Source organism: Pimephales promelas, chromosome 16 (assembly GCF_988280905.1).
Source record: "Pimephales promelas chromosome 16, fPimPro1.hap1.1, whole genome shotgun sequence".
In the NCBI taxonomy this organism is placed as follows: Eukaryota; Metazoa; Chordata; class Actinopteri; order Cypriniformes; family Leuciscidae; genus Pimephales; species Pimephales promelas.
In genome coordinates this window covers 30767436-30788325 of record NC_142784.1, presented here as the reverse complement: position 1 = coordinate 30788325, position 20890 = coordinate 30767436, and the positions used below count along the sequence as shown (strand labels likewise).

The following is a 20890-nucleotide window of genomic DNA, read 5'->3' as shown; positions in this document are numbered from 1 at the left end:
TATGTTTGTCAGTCTGTCTATCTATCTATCTATCTATCTATCTATCTATCTATCTATCTATCTATCTATCTATCTATCTATCTATCTATCTATCTATCTATCTATCTATCTATCTATCTATCTATCTATCTATCTGTATGTTTGTCTGTCTGTCTATCTATCTATCTATCTATATCTGTCTATCTATCTATCTGTCTGTATGTTTGTCAGTCTGTCTGTCTGTCTATCTATCTATCTCTGTCTATCTGTATGTCTGTCTAACTAACTAACTAACTAACTAACTAACTAACTAACTAACTAACTAACTAACTAACTAACTAACTAACTAACTAACTAACTAACTAACTAACTAACTAACTAACTAACTAACTAACCATCCATGAGTTGAGGTTGTGTGGAGATTGAATGTACCAAATGTGGCCAGCTGTGGCTCTTTCTTGCACTTCCCCAGTGAGGAGGACGGGTTGATCCATGTCACGCTGGTGTGGAGGAGTAAATCTCCCATAGACAAGTCAGCAACCTGTAATCATAGCAGACGCCACTGTTAGAGAGCTTGCACGCACGCACGCGCGCACACACACAGACACACACACACGCACAGCTCGCAATCTGCAATCCAGAAGGGATCACGTCTGTCCCTGGCTGCATAATGCAGAGCTACAGCTATATTATGCAACTAAAGTTTTATTGTGTTCACATAATAAGATGATAAGATTGAAATATGCTGTCGATAAATACAGGTTGGAATGAAGAAGGAAGTCTGATCCGAACGACAGTTATTATCAGCTGCAGGGCATGAAATGTGGTTGAAACACCATATGGACTGAGACTTAAAGGGTTAGTTCACCCAAAAATGAAAATTCTGTCAGTATTTACTCACCCTCATGTTGTTCCAACCCCGTAAGACCTTCGTTCATCTTCGGAACACAAATTAAGATATTTAGGATATTAAAATCGCTCCTGCATACAGTCCATAGGCTTCTTGAGGGACTGGCTCTTGCTGTCCTCGAAAAGTAATTGAAGACATCGTTAAAATAGTCCAAGTGACTACAGGGGCTCAATCTTAAGTTTATCAAACGACGAGAACACTTTTGTGCGCAAAAAAACAACAAAAATAACGACTTTATTTCAACTATTCACTTCCTTCTCCATAAGCCTATAGTCCGTTAACGTAGTGTGATTGCGTAGAGCTACGTCACACGTAGGCTCACTATTGGTCGACGCTGGTCATGTGTGTGTGATGCGTGTGACGTACAATAACAGAAGCTTACGCTATTAAACTAGTTAGCTGACTCGCGCAGAGGGAGAAATAAACGAATAGTTGAAATAAAGTCGTTATTTTTGTTGTTTTTTTGCGCACAAAAGTGTTCTCGTCGTTTGATAAACTTAAGATTGAGCCCCTGTAGTCACTTGGACTATTTTAACGATGTCTTTTATGACTTTTCGGGGACGGCAAGAGCCAGTCCCTCAAGAAGCCTATGGACTGTATGCAGGAGCGATTTTAATATCTTAAATATCTTAATTCGTTTTCCGAAGATGAACGAAGGTCTTACGGGGTTGGAACAACATGAGGGTGAGTAAATACTGACAGAATTTTCATTTTTGGGTGAACTAACCCTTTAAGCTCTGCATTATCTCAAGTTATACTAAAATGCAACCCAAAATAAAAAGAGAGCTGACGCTATGTGAATGACACAATATCATTTTTATATTGATATCTACATAAACAAGAAGTCAATACTGATAAATTCACTTTTAGACACAAACTTATTTGGCCTGTTATTCCATTTATTGTTTTCCCCAAAAGAGCACAGCTCATATTGATGATAAATACTGAACTGAAATTGGACATGTTGAGTGATTGTCCAGACTGATGTAAAGTTCACAAACCTCTTTCTTTTCTCCAGTCTGTTCAGAGATGAGGAGGTCAAAGACGGCTCCAAACTCCTCGTGGATCTTCTGCATCTCGTTGATGTGACTGGCCACTGTGTTCATGGCCTTCATTGCCACTGCACAACAGAAGCAAAAAAAATTACATATCAATCATATCCATGCCAATTATAGTTGAATATATATTATTCAATATATATATACATTATAATATATTAATTGAATCGATTGTAAAATCGCTTTTCCGTGTCTAAAGACGTTTCCATTTTCAACACCAAATACAGGCAAATCCACGGACGACTAACAGCCATTAGGACGAACAAGTCAGCACACAAGTCATGATTTATCGGCGTGAAGTTTCGTGCACAATGACAAACAGGAGTGCAACATTCAGGGATTGAAATGAACACCCTCCAACCCGCCAAATGTGTGTAAAAATGACAAATGTCAAATCACGAGCCAATTTGGTGTGTTTCTATGTTTACTCACTTTGCTGGCGAAGTTCGTGTAAGCCAAATCTGTGTGGATTTAGCGCAAATACACAACTCGCGAGTCCTCATGATATATTAAATACACATGTCACAAAGCAACAAATAACAGCGCGCTTGTAAGTAATAGAGAATATTAAAACGCATTTGGTTCACAGAAAATACATTGTAATTCATGTTCTGTGTACTGTATTGATCTGTCCACCTAAAACACATTTTATCGATAAACACATAATATCGATTCCCTATTTTAGTTTTCGAAACTTGTTGGTTGACCTGGTTGGATTTTCGAACGTAAAGTGGCAGCCCTAAAAACTGGAGCAATTATACTGAAAATTCAGTTTTGATCACAGGAATAAACTACATTTTATTTAAATTACATACTGTATATTTCAAACAGAAAACACCTTCACAATTTCAAAACTTAAAAAAATCTTCAAAGAAATGAAAATATTTTACCGAGCCCAAACGTTTGAATATATGAAGAGTTCAGATGCAAAAGCCTCTAAATGCCATTTGAAATTTTCTTCTAAAATGACCATTTTTATCAAGCTTGTATATTCAAGTTCAGTAATTTCACTTAAATGACAATTAATAGGTAATCCTCATTGCAATTTAACTGAAATTACTGAACTTAAATATACAAGCTTGATAAAAATGATCATTCTAGAAGAAAATTTCAAATGACACTTAGAGGCTTTTGCATCTGAACTCTTCATATATATATATGTTGCGTAAAGCTTTCTGACGCACACAGGCTGATATGAAGCTCACCGTTCAGATGGTAGTGCTCCTCGCTGTCGGGGTCGGTGAGCGAGTGCAGTTCTCTCAGCAGAAGAGGGTATTTCAGCACTCTCTGGATGGGTTTGATCAGGAACGACTCCAGCGTGGACGAATGCTGCTGTTTGGGGTTGCGTTCGTCCAGGAACGCCTTGAAGGCCGCGTCTGTCTTCGCTGGAGAGAACGCAAACACAGGAAGTTGTGATTATTCTGTCAAAGGATTGTGTGTTTTGATAGTGATAGACAGATTTGAAGACTGGAGGCATTTGTTATGTTTCTTAATTTTTCAAGCACATTAAAGGAGTAGTTCACTTTAAAAAAGAAACTTTTGCTGATAATTTACTCACTCCCATGTCATCCAAGATGTCCATGTCTTTCTTTCTTCAGTCGAAAAGAAATTAAGGTTTTTGATGAAAACATTCCTGGATTTCCGCCATATAATGGACTTCAATGGGAACCAAACGGTTCAAGATCCAAATGAGATTCAGTGCAGCTTCAAAGGTCTTTAAATGATTCCAGACGATGAATAAGGGTCTTATCAAGCAAAACGATCGCTCATTTAATAAATAAATAACAAAGTTTAAGTTTTATAAGCTCAAATGCTCGCCTCTGTGACGCACGTTCATGACTCTCCTGTTCGAACTCATTCATCAAAATGAACAAATCTTTTTCGGAGTCATTTGGTTCATTCAACGAACGAAATGAACAAATTGACTCGGAAAAACATTCATTAATTTTGAGTTCAAACAGGAGAGTCACGAACGCGCATCACAGAACAGAGCAAGACGAGCATTTGAGGTTATAAAACTTAAACTTTGTTATTTTTTTAAATGAGTGATCGATTCGCTTGATAAGACCCTTATTCATCGTCTGGATTCGTTTAAAGCCCTTTGAACAGTTTGCACTGAAACTGTCTTTTGGACCTTGAACCGTTTGGTTCCCATTGAAGTCCATTATCCTGGAATGTTTTCATCAAAAACCTTAATTTCTTTTCAACTGAAGAAAAAATGACATGGATATCTTGGATGACATGAGGGTGAGTAAATTATCAGCAAAAGTTTTTTTAAAGTGAACTACTCCTTTAAGTTCTAATCTAACTAACTAGAAAACGACTGTTAAGTAAAAGTCACAAATCTGCAGAATGTTAAATAATAAAAATAAACAGCAAGAAGCTCCAGACCAACCTCACAGACACCCACACAGCGGCAGATTTATACAACTGACGCCCCAGAGCCGCTCGCATGAGATTTACAGAAGCGCAGCCGCAGGGGCTCAGTGAAAATCCCAGAATTCACAGGGAGCAAGGTCATTTCTGAGCTGAGATTTACGCACCTTTGACCAGCACTTTGGGCACTTTGGTGTGGCTGGCACAGAAAGCGCTGTAGATCTTGAAGCGGTCGGCGTAATACAGGAACGAGCCACCCAGAGAAAAGAGGATTTTCTGTAAGACGAGAGGGATTTTGAAAGAAATACATCAGGTATCATGGTTTGTGTTGAATAAATCTGCTTATGAATAGTTTTGATTGATGCAATAACATGGCATGCCCAAAAAACATGGTAATATCATCACACATGCACAATGTACATGCCCAAAAAACAAGGTACCATAATAATAATGACCTTAAAATGCAAAGGCCAGACTCTCTGAACGTGAATTAAACCGCAGTCACAAACCTTGAACTCTTCCACTCGCTCCAGTTTCTCCAGGTCCGGCACCAGTCGGGTCCCGTCTTCCAGAGTCTTCAAGAACTCCACCTGGAATTCCAGCATTTCCAGGAGGTTTCCGAACAGCACGTCCAACTATTACATACATAGGCAGGAAAAATGTATGTTGTCAATTATAACTAAAAAAACAATTATGTCATATGGACTACTTTTATGACACTGTATATATATGGTTAACAGGATTAATTTATTTTACTTTTCTGCATTTCAGTTTTCATTTTATTTATGTCATTTCATTTTTTGTTTTCATTTTCATTTGTTAGATTTGTCTATATATTTTCTTATTTTATTTAGTACATCAAGTAAAACTTTTTTCATTTATTTTGTTATTTCAGCTAAGGAACAATTTTTTAGTTTTAGTTAATTATACCCTGGACACACACACACACACATACATTATATATATATATATATATATATATATATATATATATATATATATATATACAGAACAAATATATACATACTTAATATTACTTAAATATCAAATAAATAAAAAAATGTGTCAAATAAGTGTTCATAATTATTCATAAGCAGATTCATTTTTATTTTAGTTTTATTTATTTTAGTGCATCAAGTGAAACTTTTTTATTTTTATTTTATATTATTTCAGTTAAGGTACAATTTTTTTTTAATGAATTTAGTTTTAGTTAATTGTACCCTGGACACACACACACACACACACACACACATATATATATATATATATATATATATATATATATATATATATATATATATATATAGACCATTTTGCAAGATGTAAACAACACTGGTCCAGAAGCACTTCCTGTTTCAGTTTTTTAACACTACATAAAAGCTGGGATAAAATACAACCAACAGAACATATAAAACTGAATCAAAAATTTAAACAAACATCTTTAAGATGTTTTCTGTACGTGTTAAATAAAGAAAACAGTTACAAACTGAAACAGGAAGTGTTTCTGGACCAGTGTTGTTTACATCTTTCAAAATGCTCTATATATATATATATATATATATATATATATATATATATATATATATATATATAACCCTATCTATATATATAGACGGAAGAAAATATATACATATTTAATATTACTTAAATATCAAATAAATAAAAAATGTGTCAAATAAGTGTTCAAATAAATAAAAAATATGTCAAAAGTGTTCATAACACTTATTTGAATAGTTCTATTCTTATCAATAGTTCATAACTATTTATAAGCAGATTCATCTTTATTTTAGTTTTATATATTTTAGTACATCAAGTAAAACTTTTTTATTTTATTTTATGTTATTTCAGTTAAGGAACAATTTTTTAAGGAATTTGGTATATACGTATATAGACAGAACAAATATATACATACTTAATATTACTTAAATATCAAATAAATAAATAAAATGTGTCAATTAAGCGTTTATTTCAGCAATTTTACCGTTATTTTAATCTCATTTGATGTTCTTATATTGTGTAAAGTGTGTATTCTGTTCTATAGATATATGTATAAGAACTCTCTGTGCATCTCAACTCTCAGTCAAACTACATTTCTTGTGTGTCTGCAGTGAGTGATGTATAATGAGTTCTTCTCCCATATGTAGGGCATTAAAGGAGCAGAAACATGACATTGAGAACTTCCTCTCTTCTGTCTGATGTAAGTTTTCCTCATTTTGTGTCTCCCTCCCACTCCCTTCTCTACCTCTCCTTTCTAGTGTGTGTTTGTCTCCATCTATGTCCTCCTACACGCTCCTCTCCATCAGGACGATTATGAAATATCCTTCTGTGTTGGAGCTCGCCAGCTGATAATAATATGAAAGCATCAGCGGTGCTTTGACTCACCTCGTCCTGAGTGAGGAAAGACTCCTTCTGCAGGGGGGTTAGATATCGCCCGATCAAACAGTTCAGATCCTGAAAGAGACAAAACACACACAATCATATCAAAGAACAGCCTATTAACAAATATGGAATTTAACAATAGCTATATTTGACCAGTTTCATGGCTGTATAATTTAATATCCCTGAAAGAGAGATATTTAACATATTTCAATATAGGAACTGATTTTGGTAAACAGTAAAGGCCAGTTTACACTAAGGACAATAAATATAACGATAAAGATTTACTTCTACTAATCGTTTTAACCCCTTAACGCCCACTGTCGCAAATATGCAACAAACCATTTGACTCAGTCAACCAGCCGAGATAACGTCGTTTGTGCATATTCACTACGGACCTATGGACCTTCGACAAGCACTTGTTTCAAAGTGACGGACTTATTTCCTGGTTTCCAGGATTTCTCTGGTCAGGAACATTTGCAACATTTGCAACTTACCAAATTGACCCCAAATTGACCATTAATGCCCGCTGTTACAGATTTGCAACATACCAAATTGACCATTATGCCCGTTGTTGCAGATTTGCAACATACCAAAATTTCTATTTATTTGAAATTGCTAATCTCAACATTATTTACCATCTACTTAAAGGCAAAAACACACATAAAACATTTTTTTAAATACAGCTATATAAATTCAGACGTCAAGGGGTTAAATTTAAAGTCGACACCACAACTATAATAATAACGTCACTGAGAAACGATAGTCTATATATTATACAGTCCTGTCTAATGAGATATTATACATAAGTAGACAGTAATGAAAAGTTCTTAGCGTTTGCCGTGTGATTGATGTCCAGTGTTGCTAGCTGAGCAGAAATACATTTCTTGAAGTACATTTCTCTTGTTCCCCTTAAAGGTGCGTTGGATTTTCTCCTCAGCGTAAAGGTTAAGATGCCCATCTATCACTAGCCGCTTTCCGACCGGAGGGACTTTTGCAGTTCCTAGAAACTAACGTTCCTATAACCCTTTTTTTCTCGTGTTCCGACCGGACTAAATTAGGGATTTTTTAGTTCCTCAGACCGTAGGTCCTATAACTCTTTCAGTACCTAGTCTAGAGCGAGGACTTTTTTAGTTCCCTTTCCCTAGGTCTACGTTGATTGGTTCAACTTATAAGCTCATGCCCACTGTCAACAGGGAACTTGTAGCGAACTTGTAAGGAACTTGTCTGCCATACGCTGTGTGTTTTTGCAAAACATTACAACAAGGATTAAGACAAACATAACGCATTCAACCAGCTAATTGCTAATGCTAGCTAAACTTACCCGTCGTTTTGTTTGCCTCCTGCGCTCTGCTCTTTTATCTTCTTCCACCATATTACTTAATATCATATTACGCTGGAGCCTTCGTCTTCTGTTTCTCTGTACAGAACTCAAGCATAATCTTTAAACGCCACCGTTCGTTCTCCGTTATTAAAGGATTAGTTCACTTTTGAAAAAACTTTTGCTGATAATTTACTCACCCCCATGTCATCCAAGATGTCCATGTCTTTCTTTCCTCAGTCGAAAAGAAATTTGGGTTTTTGATGAAAACATTCCAGGATTTTTCTCCATATAATGGACTTCAATGGGAACCGGATGGTTCAAGGTCCAAAAGAAAGTGTTAAGTTTTAGATGCAGCTTCAAATGTCTTTAAACGACACCAGACGATGAATAAGGGTCTTATCATGCGAAACGATCGGTTATTTCAAAACTTATTCCAAAAATGTAACTTTTCTAAGGACAAATGCTAGCCTTGCTCTATTCTGTGAGGCGCGTTTGCAACGTCACATAATACGTAATTACGTTCAAAAGGTCACAGGCGACGTAGCCGGAAGTACAGAATCAAAATCGTCCGACATCGTTGTTTTACCTTTTAATTCCTTTTTTGTAAACGGTGTTTGAGCTAGTTTTCACGTTCAACCTATGCGTTCAACTTGTAAACACTGACTCTGTACTTTCGGCTACGTCGCCCGTGACCTTTTGAACGTAATTACGTAATACGTGACGTTGCAAACGCGCCTCACAGAATAGAGCAAGGCTAGCATTTGTCCTTAGAAAAGTTACATTTTTGGATTAAGTTTTGAAATAACCGATCGTTTCGCATGATAAGACCCTTATTCATCGTCTGATATCGTTTAAAGACATTTGAAGCTGCATCTGAAACTGTTATTAACTGTCTTTTGGACTTTGAACCATCCAGTTCCCAATGAAGTCCATTATATGGAGAAAAATCCTGGAATGTTTTCATCAAAAACCTATATTTCTTTTCGACTGATGAAAAAAAAACATGGACATCTTGGATGACATGGGGGTGAGTAAATTATCAGCAAAAGTTTTTTCAAAAGTGAACTAATCCTTTAAGGTCCCGGCAAGGCAGAACAGGAACATTGCAATAGCCTCCTCCATGCTGGTTTGTTGTTGTTGTATGTGGCCGCGCTACGTCTGCTTGCGTCACTCCCTTACCCCTCCTACCAGTTCCTATGGCCACTTGGCCAGTGCGAACGCATGCAGCAAAACCGAGTTTGGGGGAGAGTAGTTCGTAGAACTGTTTAGAGGTGGACAGTTCCTATAACTAAGTTCCTGTAACTTCTTGGTCGGAAAGCGGCTACTTTTTTCCATATTTGTAGAGTTAGTTTCTGGAGAAAATATATAGACTATAATCTGTGTTTCCACAGCTTTTTTAAAGAGTAACTAAACACTTAACCAACTTTTTTTAGTTAATGATCTGTAAGAATGGATCTTTATTAATACCAGTCATTGATTCGAGTAACTTTTTTGACATTTGTGTATAAAGTGTTCTATTTCTACAATGTATGGTGTAAAAACGTCTTAGTGCTGCCCTCTTCAGGTTGAACGGTGGCTACTGCAGTGGAATTTTCCTATTGGATGTTTGCGGTGTTACGTGACGTACGCAGCTTTCAGCTCACCACGCGAGTTACGCCCTTGGCAGTATAAAAACCATCTTATGTCGTCAAAACCACTGTAGCGAGTCAGGAATTGGAATTGTGAGTATTGAAAACTATCAGGATAGAGTGTTTTAGCATCTATTTCGTCCTCTCTATCTCCGCTGGGGTCAGCCCACTTTTTCAGTATTTTCAAATATTGCCAGTGGGTGGAGTCAGGCTCTGACCAGGGGTTTAGTTACCCTTTAAAAATGGTGGGTGCTAGTGTTTAGTGTTTTCGGCCAATCAGCGTACACTAACGTCACTGGTAGTTCCTACAGAGCTGGTTTAGACCCTACTCTGAAGTAAGAGCTAAATTAGTTCCTCCAAAAGTAGTTTCTAGAACTAAAATTGTTCCAAGTTCCTGGAGTGCGAAAACCAGGAACTGCCACCAATAGTTCCAGGAACTATGAATAAAGGTTCCTCTGGTGCGAAAGCACCTTACACATAATCAGCTCGGGAAAATAATTAAGAGACCACTGCAAAAGTATCTGTTTCTCTGGTTTTAGTATTTATAGGAATGTGTTTGGGGTAAAATTAACCTTTTTGTTTTATTCTATAAACTACTGACAACATAGTTCAAATAAAAATATCGTCATATAGAGCATTTATTTGCAGAAAATGTGTTGTCAGAGCTCGAATAATGGAAAGAAAATAAGTTCATATTCATTTTTAGACACCACAAAACCAATGTTTTAACTTAGGAAGAGTTCAGAAATCAATATTTGGTGGAATAACCCTGATTTTCAATCACAGCTTTCATGTGTCTCTACAGCAGATGTTGGAATGAAATGAAAGCTGTGTTTGATTCAGTTCTCTGCTCAAACAGGCAGACGAATCCGAAACACACTGCAAATATTCCCAGCAACGGACAGGATCTCATCTAATCTCAGCCATCCTCAGACAGACGGGAAAATACTGTCATGTCTCTGTCGCTCAGCTCAGCAAGCAAATATGAGCTATAGAGTGAGAATCACACTGTCTGTATCTGCCGTAAAGAAAGAATGGCATACTACCATAACACTACTTTTACAGTATAAACTACTTTTACGATTTCCAAACTGCGAATCGTCTTTGTGCATAGATATTTGCCAAAAAGTGTAATGTAAAATGGATAGCTCCAGTCTTAAATGCTGAATCATACAGCAATGCTGCTGTCTTAAAGTCCCTGTGAACCGGAAGTTGCAAACGACTTTTCTCCAGTGTTATGATGATTTCAGAGAGAAACGAAATACTAAATGAGGCAAAATAGTGGGCGTGGCTTTTTTTGCCAACTAGCACCTGATTGGATCTAGAAAAAAGGGTGTTTCATTCTGAAATGGAGGATGACGCAAGTTTACACACGCTGTCAATCAATGCTCGCTCGGCGCTCGCAAACACACAGCAGCTGTCAGTTGGAGGGGCGTGGTTATGGATGTTAAGGAGACACCCAAACCGTAAAGCCTACGTCATTGGGCAAGGTCCTTCAATGGAGAGGGGAGGGGCATTTTCAAAATTTAAATAAAATTTTTTTTGTGTGGATTGACTTGCATGTATGAATTGTTCACCACAAAACGATCAATTTAGGCAAACAAAGTAAGTATGGTCAATTTTAATTTCATGGGGACTTTAAAAAAAAGACAAACAGCTAACTCACAGAATAACACTAACACTCCAAGCCAATCGCCACTAAAGCATAATAACCAGAAGAATATCAAAGTTCACTTAAAGGTAAAACGGGTTGCACTACAACTAGTGTCTATAATTATCATAATATTATTAATAATATAAAGTACAACTTGCAATATCAAGAATAATGGACTGTTTTTGCACAGCTAAATTACTAAGAGCATCAAAACATTTAAGTTGCAAATGGCTGTGCTGCTCCAAGAATTATGACTATAAGGATAACTATATCTGCATTCACAACATACAAGCACAAGCTCTTTAAATGCACAAGCTCGTCTAAGCAGGATGGATTTTGACTGGCTATTATTCATCAGCTGGAAACCATCATTCTGAAAGTGATTCAGTGATATGTTTCTCAGTGCTGTTATTCTGATATTCTTTTATATTTAGAAAGATTTTTCAGAACTATCTCTTTATCGTTATAGTTATCATCCTTAGTGTGAACGGGAAAATAAGGTGGAAATCTTCAAGCGAAAGATTCCATGCCTCTTTAAAAAAAACGGTGTTTTGCAATAAATTGTGTATTTTGCAGTAACCATGCTACATGTTAAATGACTGTATATTTGTTGATAAAATAGACCCCTTTTGCGCCGACGTCACAGTTACGTCACGGCGCTAGCTGGAGGCAAAACAAAGTGAAAACTGGAGGCGGCCAATACAAAACAGCACAGATTCGGCTACATAATAAGGAGCTTAAATAATTGTTATTATTATTAAATGTCATCTTGTTGTGTTGTCTGGTGCAAGAATTGATGAAAAATGAACATGCTGTATCTGGAACTTTTATTTCTAGAAAATATTCACATCATTAAAATCGCACTGTAATGTCACTCTTTACATTGTCGTGGTCTCGGCGCTGGCTCGGCAGAACTGCGGATCGTCCACACAAGTCTTGTACAGGACCATATAGGCATCTAAAGATTTATATGCCCTCAGTTTCTCTTTACGATCGGTTTCTCTATAAGGTAGGTGTAGAAGTCAGGCCACTCAACCGAGGTAACGTAACGTTAATCCTGTCAGATCGTCCATGCATTGAGTGAGCGTGTAGGCGGCTACGGGTCGGCCAATCTGGTTCTGTCTGTTAAAAATAACTTTTGGAAATAACAATCGCAGTCCTGGACACTGAGTGACCTTACACATTAAGATAATATCGGATTTTCTCCAGTCATTGTTAAAAAAACAAGCTAACAATCCTTGCTAACTAGCGTTAGTGAAGCAGCCAGAGGGATCTTTCTGCCTCCACCTAAGCTCCGCCCACAAAAAAAAGTCACCATGTTTACTTTACATCCGCTTCCCCGTGAGATCACGTGAGGTGCTAAATCTGACCTGATAATCTTAAGAAAATGTTATAGTCTGTGATGTGCCACGTATTTCAAATCTTGTAGTGTGTGCAGGTTTGAGATTTGAAAGAAGAAATGTGTGTGATGAAACACAATTGGATAAGATTACTAAACTCCTGAGGTCACATGACATCGCAGTAGCACTTTAAATCCCTATGCTATTTTTAAATAATAGTTTTCAGTATGCACTACGCAGGATAGTAGTGTCCCATCCCAAAAGCAGCCAGAGCGTGAGAGGGGACAGAAAAAAGGCAAACGAAGGGCACAGTTTTTCCCCTGCAGGCCTGTCTCGATGAAGGGCACACACTTCTGTAGGTCAAACATACAGTATAGACGAGTGCATCACACACACACACACACACACAGGTACTGACTTTGACATAGGTGCGCTCCGTCTCCACCAGTTCGCAGATGACTTTGCGGAGTTTGTCGGCATCGGACAGCTGGCGCGGGGTGGCGTTGCTCGGAAGGAGCGAGGAAGACTCCGGGCCAGACGATGGAGAGACGACTTCGGATGAGGGATTCATTTCGTGAAGACTGCGACAGAAAGCTGCGACCTGCTCCGTACTCTACAGAGAGACATGAAAAGTGAGACATCTCACAGAGTCCTGCACTGTTATTAGAACACACACACACACACACACACACTCGCAGCACCTGCAGCTGGATCCTTCCACTCAGATGCCTGTCAGAATGCTATAAAAATCATTAGCGCTCATTTGCTCTATTTCCAGCCTCTAAACTCTCTCATCTCCTCCATCACTTCATCTTTTCGGCTCTCTCTCTTTCTCACTCTCTGCTCTTCTGAAATGTCTTCATTTCATCTGAACGGCAATCAAAACACAAGCACCTGTCCATGGATGCGGTTGCTATGGGAACGGCTGTGATGGCACATGGACTGTCATTCTTACAGTAACACTGACGGACTGAGAGAAAGTGCCGTCCGTCTACTAGGTCTCGGTGTCAAGCGGAAGATATTATGCTACTTTGTTTATACTACAGTATACAGTATACATGCATGGATATAGGCGGGACAACTTTACTTTGTTTGCACGTGGATATTGGCCCGAACATGAAGAACGCATTAATAAAGAACTTGTATATGAAATACATAGGCCTGTTTTCAGAATACAGTGTCATTTTAATAACAACAACAGTCTTTTGTTTTCAACTCAAGCACTTCATAATGTGAAGCTGTTTTTGCACTGATGTCAGACTATTGGGCTGTCAAACAATTAATCGCGATTAATCGCATCCATGATAAAAGTTTGTGTTTTCATCATATATGTGGGTGCACTGTGTATAATTATTTTATATATATAAATGAAGAGTTCAGATGCAAAAGCCTCTAAATGCCATTTGAAATTTTCTTCTTTAATGATGATTTTTATCAAACTTGTATATTTAAGTTCAGTAATTTCACTTAAATAACAATTAATAGGTAATTATCATTGCCATTTAAGTGAAATTACTGAACTCAAATACACACACATGCTTGTATATATTTAAGAAATATTTTCATGTATATACTGTATATAGATTTATATAGAATTTATATTATATATAAATATAAATATTTTATATGTAAATAATATTTTTTTCTTAAAGATACATGCATGTGTGTGTATATTTATATATGTAAAAAATAAGTATGCATAGTGCACCCACATATATTATGTAAACACAAACTTTTATTTTGTATGCTATTAATCGCGATTAATCGTTTGACAGCCCTACTCGTTCATTTGTTATGGATAATCTGATCTTTTTGATGTTAGAGAAAATATTAAATCAAATAACTAGAATGTGCCTTTTTTCATTCTTAAGATTAGGATTATAAAACAATATGAATTATCGCATTATAATTTCACATGTCTTTTTGCTCTTGAACACAAAAATATACACAAAAATGTCACAATATCCTCGTAAACAGTCATTTTTGCCTTAAGTGAACGTAAACAGTTTACAACGAAAACGCATTGTAACAGTATATATTGGATCTGTGGAGCTCTTAAAGTGACAGCAGCCTAATTTTCCTGCGGCTGTCTCTAAAATAATGTTAATCAAACAATAAAAGACAAGGAAAAAATTCACTCGCTGTTTTTGACTATATTACACAAACTATATTTGTAATGCATATTTTATTTAAAGTGCTGTGTTATGATGTCTTTATTTCCTTTCTGGACAAGGACAGTATACCGTACATATATTTTCAATGGAGGGACAGAAAACTCTCAGACTAAATCTAAAATATCTTAAACTGTGTTGCGAAGATGAACGGCTTACGGGCTTGGGACGACACGAGGGCGAGTTATTAGAGTAATGACATCGTTTTCATTTTTGGGTGAACTAACCCTTTAATATCCAATATAGAATATATATAGTTCGTTCCAGCTATATACACTACCGGTCAAAAGTTTTAGAACGGTGAGATTTTTTATGTTTTTAAAAGAAGTCTCTTCTGCTCACCAAGGCTGCTTTATTTGATGAAACCCCCCCCCCCCCCCCCCCAAAAAAAAAAAACCGGTAATAGTGTGAAATATTATTACAATATAAAACAGCAGTTTTCCATGTGAATATATAGTAAAGTGCAATTTATTCCTGTGATGAAAGCTGAATTTTCAACATCATTACTGTTGCTGATTACACATCAGTTTTCAGTGTCACATGATCCTTCAGAAATCATTCTAATATGCTGATTTTATGCTCAAAAAACATAAATTATTATTTTTTAATATTGAAAACAGTCGTGTACCATTTTTTCCCAAAAAATTCTATGACGAATAGAAAGTTCAAAAGAACAGCATTTAATTAAAATATAATCTTTTCTAACATTATAAATGTCTTTACTGTAACTTTTGATCAATTTAACTCATCCTTGATGAATAAAAGTATTTTCTAATTTCTTTCCTCCAAAAATAAAATATAAATTCTTACTGACCCCAAACTTTTGAATGGTAGTGATTAATGTTACAAAAGCTTTCCATTTCTGTTCTTTTGAAGTTTCTATTCATCAAAGAATCCTGAAATAAAAATGCAAAAAACTGTTTTCAACAGTTTTAATAATCATAAATGTTTCTTGAGCATCATATTATAATAATTTCTGTAGGATCATGTGACTCTGAAGACTGGAGTAATGATGCTGTAAATTCAGCTTTGATCACAGGAATAAATTACACTTCACATATATTCACATAGAAAACTGCTGTTTTAAATTGTAATAATATTTCACAATATTACTGGGGTTTTTTTTGTATTTTTTATCAAATAATTGCAGCCTTGGTGAGCAGAAGAGACTTCTTTTAAAAACATAAAAAATCTTACCATTCTAAAACTTTTGACCGGTAGTGAATATGTATATAAACTAATTATTTATAAATGATTTTCACTGTATATAGTCTAAAGTATGAAAGATATGTATGTACAGTTTTAGAATAACTCATTTCTACATTAAACACAACAATACGCCATCGCATTCGCGACTCTCCTGTGATTAAAGGGGGCACTTCCGGTTTTCTTCCCACCGGAGCCTCGCTTTCGTGTGAAATAAGCCTTTTAGATCACATATCTTCAACTACATGCCATCTATCCTGAAACCAGATATCAGCAAACCTAAATGCTTGTAAATAAAGCATTTCTGAATGGCCATGGTCTGTTTATGCTGTTCACAATGCTCACATCAGGTGTAATTTCTCAGGCCACCAATTTTAGCGACAACCGTCATGTCGTAGGAGCATTTTTTCAGTTCCTAAATCAAAGACGCAGAATTTCATCTCTGAGGGGCGTCGGGCTTCACCTGTCACTTCAGTCATTAGCTAAAACATCATCAGCTGCCACGACCGTGGCGTACAAGCGCCGGGAGTGCTGTCAAGATGTTTGTGATCCAGTTATAACGGAGACAAATTCACACGCTTTCAGATACAGCAGCTGTCAGCTTTCCACCACATTTCTCCATCATTCTCTGAAACGGCACAGCTAGAGACAAGTACATTAGGAAACCACGAAAGTAGCCCTTTCCTACATCGCACATCCACCAACACGGTCACATCGGAGGCTTTTTTAAAAGAGAGACAGAAAAGATTATTTGAAGAGGAAGATCAAGGCTGTTGTTCATGCACACACAGACAACCGCTTGCACAAAACCCAGCATATGTCTACACTAAAAAAAATTATCTGAGGAGAGACATAAACAACCGTCTGAAGAAGCAACGCATGACGACAGACGCCGACGGGTTTCCCAGAATGCAAATTTTAGGCCATCATTAGCCATAACTGTAAAGAGAAAGCACCAGCAGTGACTTTCAACTACTTTTATTTACTTAGCAGACTACAGGTGATTGTTTTGGCTGATGTTTTTTTTTTTTTTTTCCCGAACGTGTGAAAGCTGCTTTCCGTGTTCATTAGCGGAGAGAGTCTTAACGGTCCTCAACTGCCCACGCAAGGACACACAAAGGATGAATTGCTGTGTTTTTCCCAACGTCCTTGAGTCTCAGAACAGCATGACAGAAAATATGACACCCCACACACAATAAAGCACATTAACTTCTGGGAAAATGCCATGCAGTGAAATGAAAACACTTGTACGTTGTGCTTTCTATAAGTTCAGAACAAAACCCTAACCCTAAAAGTGATTTTTGCAGGCAATGAAAGTATATTGTCTACTGTCAGAAGTCACTTTAAAACTAGGGATGCACGATATATGGGCCACCATATCGCTATCGGCCAATATGTTCATTTTTTATGTTACCGTTATCGTTGTGATAAGAAAATTTGGCCGATATATTAAAGTAGTTCACTTTTAAAAAAACTTTTGCTGATAGTTTACTCACCAAGATGTCCACGTCTTTCTTTCTTCAGTCGAAAAGAAATGAAGGTTTTTGATGAAAACAATCCAGGATTTTCTCCATATAATGGACTTCAATGGGAACCAAACGGTTCAAGGTCCAAATGAGAGTTTCAGTGCAGCTTCAAAGGGCTTTCAACGACACCGGACGATGAATAAGGGTCTAATCAAGCGAAACGATCGGCCATTTCAAAAATAAATAAAAAAATTTAAGTTTTATAAGCACAAATGCTCACCTTGCTCTGTTCTGTGATGAGCGTTCGTGACTCTCCTGTTCGAACTCGTTCATCAAATTGAACAAATTTTTATTTTTTTTCGAGTCCTGACTCGAAGGGTCCTTGATAAGACCCTTATTCATCGTCTGGCGTTGTTTAAAGCCCTTTGAAGCTGCACTGAAACTCTCATTTGGACCTTGAACCGTTTGGTTCCCATTGAAGTCCATTATAGAGAAAATCCTGGAATGTTTTCATCAAAAAGCTTAATTTCTTTTCGACTGAAGAAAGAGAGACTTGGACATCTTGGATGACCTTTTTAAAAAAAAAAAAAAAAAGTGAACTACTCCTTTAAAGCTGATAAATAATGGATTATTTCCTTTAGCTGAGACACTTCACACTGTTCGCCAAGATGGTTTTGAATGACTTGCAATATGATCAGTTATAATAAGTGCAACATGCATTGCATATAGACTACATAAAATTATAATGAGAACATTTTAACTGTGTGCATGGGACATGGCTTTTAATAGTGAGATTTTTGTTGTTTTTTTACCAGGCTCTCAAAAATGACAAAAAAAAAAATGGTGTTGGCCAATATGTGGGTTATCAGTTTTGGCCAACATTTTAATATCGGTGCATCCTTATTTAAAACCATGTGGGGTTCCAGTGTTAAACTGGTATTATTGATCTTATCATGAGTACAAAAGGTTGCATACTGTGAAGAAACAAACACAACGGGAAATACACACTTCCAGAGAACTTCCCTCCAGGATCACCACACCCTGCTTAAAATAACAACTTAAACCAGCCTAAGGTGGTTTGGTGTCTTAAATGGTTTCCCAGGTTTCTTTAATGTTAAAAAGTGCAAAGAATCCCTTTACTGGAAACCAGTTTGGGATCTTAAAACCACTGGTTTAAACTCTTTTTCCCAAAAGCACAAAATTGCTCATGCACACAATCCGATTGGTCTATAAATCATATCAAAGACTAGCAAGTAAAAACCAGTACATATGATACAATCATAGTATTAGATGGTAGTTTGATATATGACATTATGAATACATATATATTTACATGATACTCTAAGGTATTTCAAAGGACACATGGAACTATCATGTAAAAAACACCATCATCCATATAAACATTACGGCACTTTTTACTAGTGAACGCAAACATCTGACATTCTGACAGCAACAATTCACGAAACACTAACAACAAACATGCGCAGAAACCCAAAGCATCATTAACATCCAGCTGGTTAAAACAATTAAAAAACGATAAAATAGCATAATTTAAGAAAAACCACAGACATAAACCGGCTTTTTACCAGGTGCAGCATGTCATAGATGGAGTCCGAAGAGCGTTTGCTGTGTCTGTTGCGTTTGAGCACAGACATGACTGACTCAGGATCAGCAGAAACAGCTTCGGAGAGAAACACGCCGCCCCACTGTCACTGACGCTGGATCAGTTTCAGGAAACGCCTCAGAAATCACAGATTCAATGCTGCAGCACCCGACAACATCCCTCCGCTTATGACAAATAGAACGGAGAGAGAAAGAGAGAGAGATGGAACGGGTAGCTCTTTTCCCCTCTCTCTCTCTCTCTCTCTGTCGTTCGCCCACCTCCTCTGCTCGTCCGACTCCGTATTCACCCGCCCGTTCTGATGCGACACCACCTCATTTATCTTCTTTCTCTCTCTTTCTTCCTGGCAGGCTGAGCAAACACTGAGCTACATGAGGTAAGATACTCAACACACAAGTAAAAATAATCAAGGGTGAATGGAGAGAGGAAGGGGAAAAGGAAGAGGAAGTGGTGTTCATGATGGGCCGAGCAAGTTCAGCCGGACAAGAATACCAACACAGTGAGATGAAGAGAGAGCTGTAGTCAGGGATATGCAAAACGACTCATCTTAAAGGTGGGTCGACTGGAAAACTAGTTAATTCATCCTCATAAAGTTGCAACCTGAGTTTTTACTTGAGCTACCTAGATATACCTATTATTTGAGATAATAGATCGGAACGTTACTATATGTCTTTTGCAATTTCACTACAGGGGGTACAAAATTGTAAAGGTTTTTTAATGACCACTAATCACCGCTCTCATCTTTTTTCATCTTAGGAACACAACTGAAGATCTTTTTCATGATGATCTCATTAGACAGCTACGCATCTACAATTTTGACGCTTCAAACGCTTTTCTTGACGATTTTTGGAAATAGGCTCATTTTACAACTCCCCCAGAGTTAAACTGTTGAGTTTTACCATTTTTGAATCCATTCAGCCGATCTCCGGTTCTGACGGTACCACTTTTAGCATAGCTTAGCATACATCATTGAAGTGCACAAGACCATTAGCATTTCTCCCCAAAAGATTACCAAAGTGTTTCGATATTTTTCCTATTTAAAACTTGACTCTTCTATCCACAAGTTTCCGAGGGGCGCTCATGTAAAAAATAAAGTGGGTGAAACTTCCGGTGAGGCGGCGGAAGTAGCATTCCAATGGTATTTTGTGTGTTAGTTAGCGAAGAGGCTAGCTGTTTTTCGGAGAATTATTTGACTATTTAAAGACGCAAATCTTTATGAGAGATGTCGTTACGGAGCTCAGGGACAACATGTGATGTTCGCGGTTGTATGTATAACCGGACTAAACTAATTCAGTGGCTAAACGTGATTGTTTTGAACATAAGCTGAAAACCAAATCAGAGTGATCCTGCCAGAGCCCGTCTCTGATCCTGCCAACGACTGTAGTTTCCATCACCTCTCAAAAGACAACGAATCTTCCTGTGTACATTTGTTTAAATTCTTAATATTCTATAAACTCTATCTGCATGTGATTGGCTGTTCGCTACTGATGTTACACCTAAACTCAGGATCAAAGCCTGTGTTGACAGAATACCAAATGTGCCAGTTAATGTATTCAAGTGGCACATTCATTTATAATTTTGAATAAACTCCAAAGCACAATGACTAAGTGTGTATTTTTTATTTTAATTGTTTGTCAGCTCACACAACTGTCTGTCACCATGCCTTGATGAGTATTGATTATTAATAATGCTGTTATTATAATACTCCCAACCAACTACTGCGGAGGGTAAAGGTACTGTTATTTCACCCTTTTGAATTTCGTTGACTTTGTGTTCCCACA

General features: G+C 37.1%; 1 protein-coding gene across 3 annotated transcripts in view; it reads right to left on the bottom strand.

The window, feature by feature from the left end:
- tiam1b (TIAM Rac1 associated GEF 1b) overlaps positions 1–20890 on the bottom strand; it is a 103603-nt gene that overhangs the window by 6193 nt on the left and 76520 nt on the right. For all 3 annotated transcript variants that reach the window (XM_039678647.2, XM_039678645.2, XM_039678646.2), the window contains 7 exons: positions 13064–13258; positions 6706–6774; positions 4833–4958; positions 4491–4599; positions 3153–3332; positions 1891–2009; positions 412–520 (listed from right to left, as the gene is read on the bottom strand). In XM_039678647.2, coding sequence (XP_039534581.2) covers positions 412–520; positions 1891–2009; positions 3153–3332; positions 4491–4599; positions 4833–4958; positions 6706–6774; positions 13064–13258 — 907 coding nt within the window. The remainder of the gene's footprint in view (positions 1–411; positions 521–1890; positions 2010–3152; positions 3333–4490; positions 4600–4832; positions 4959–6705; positions 6775–13063; positions 13259–20890) is intronic.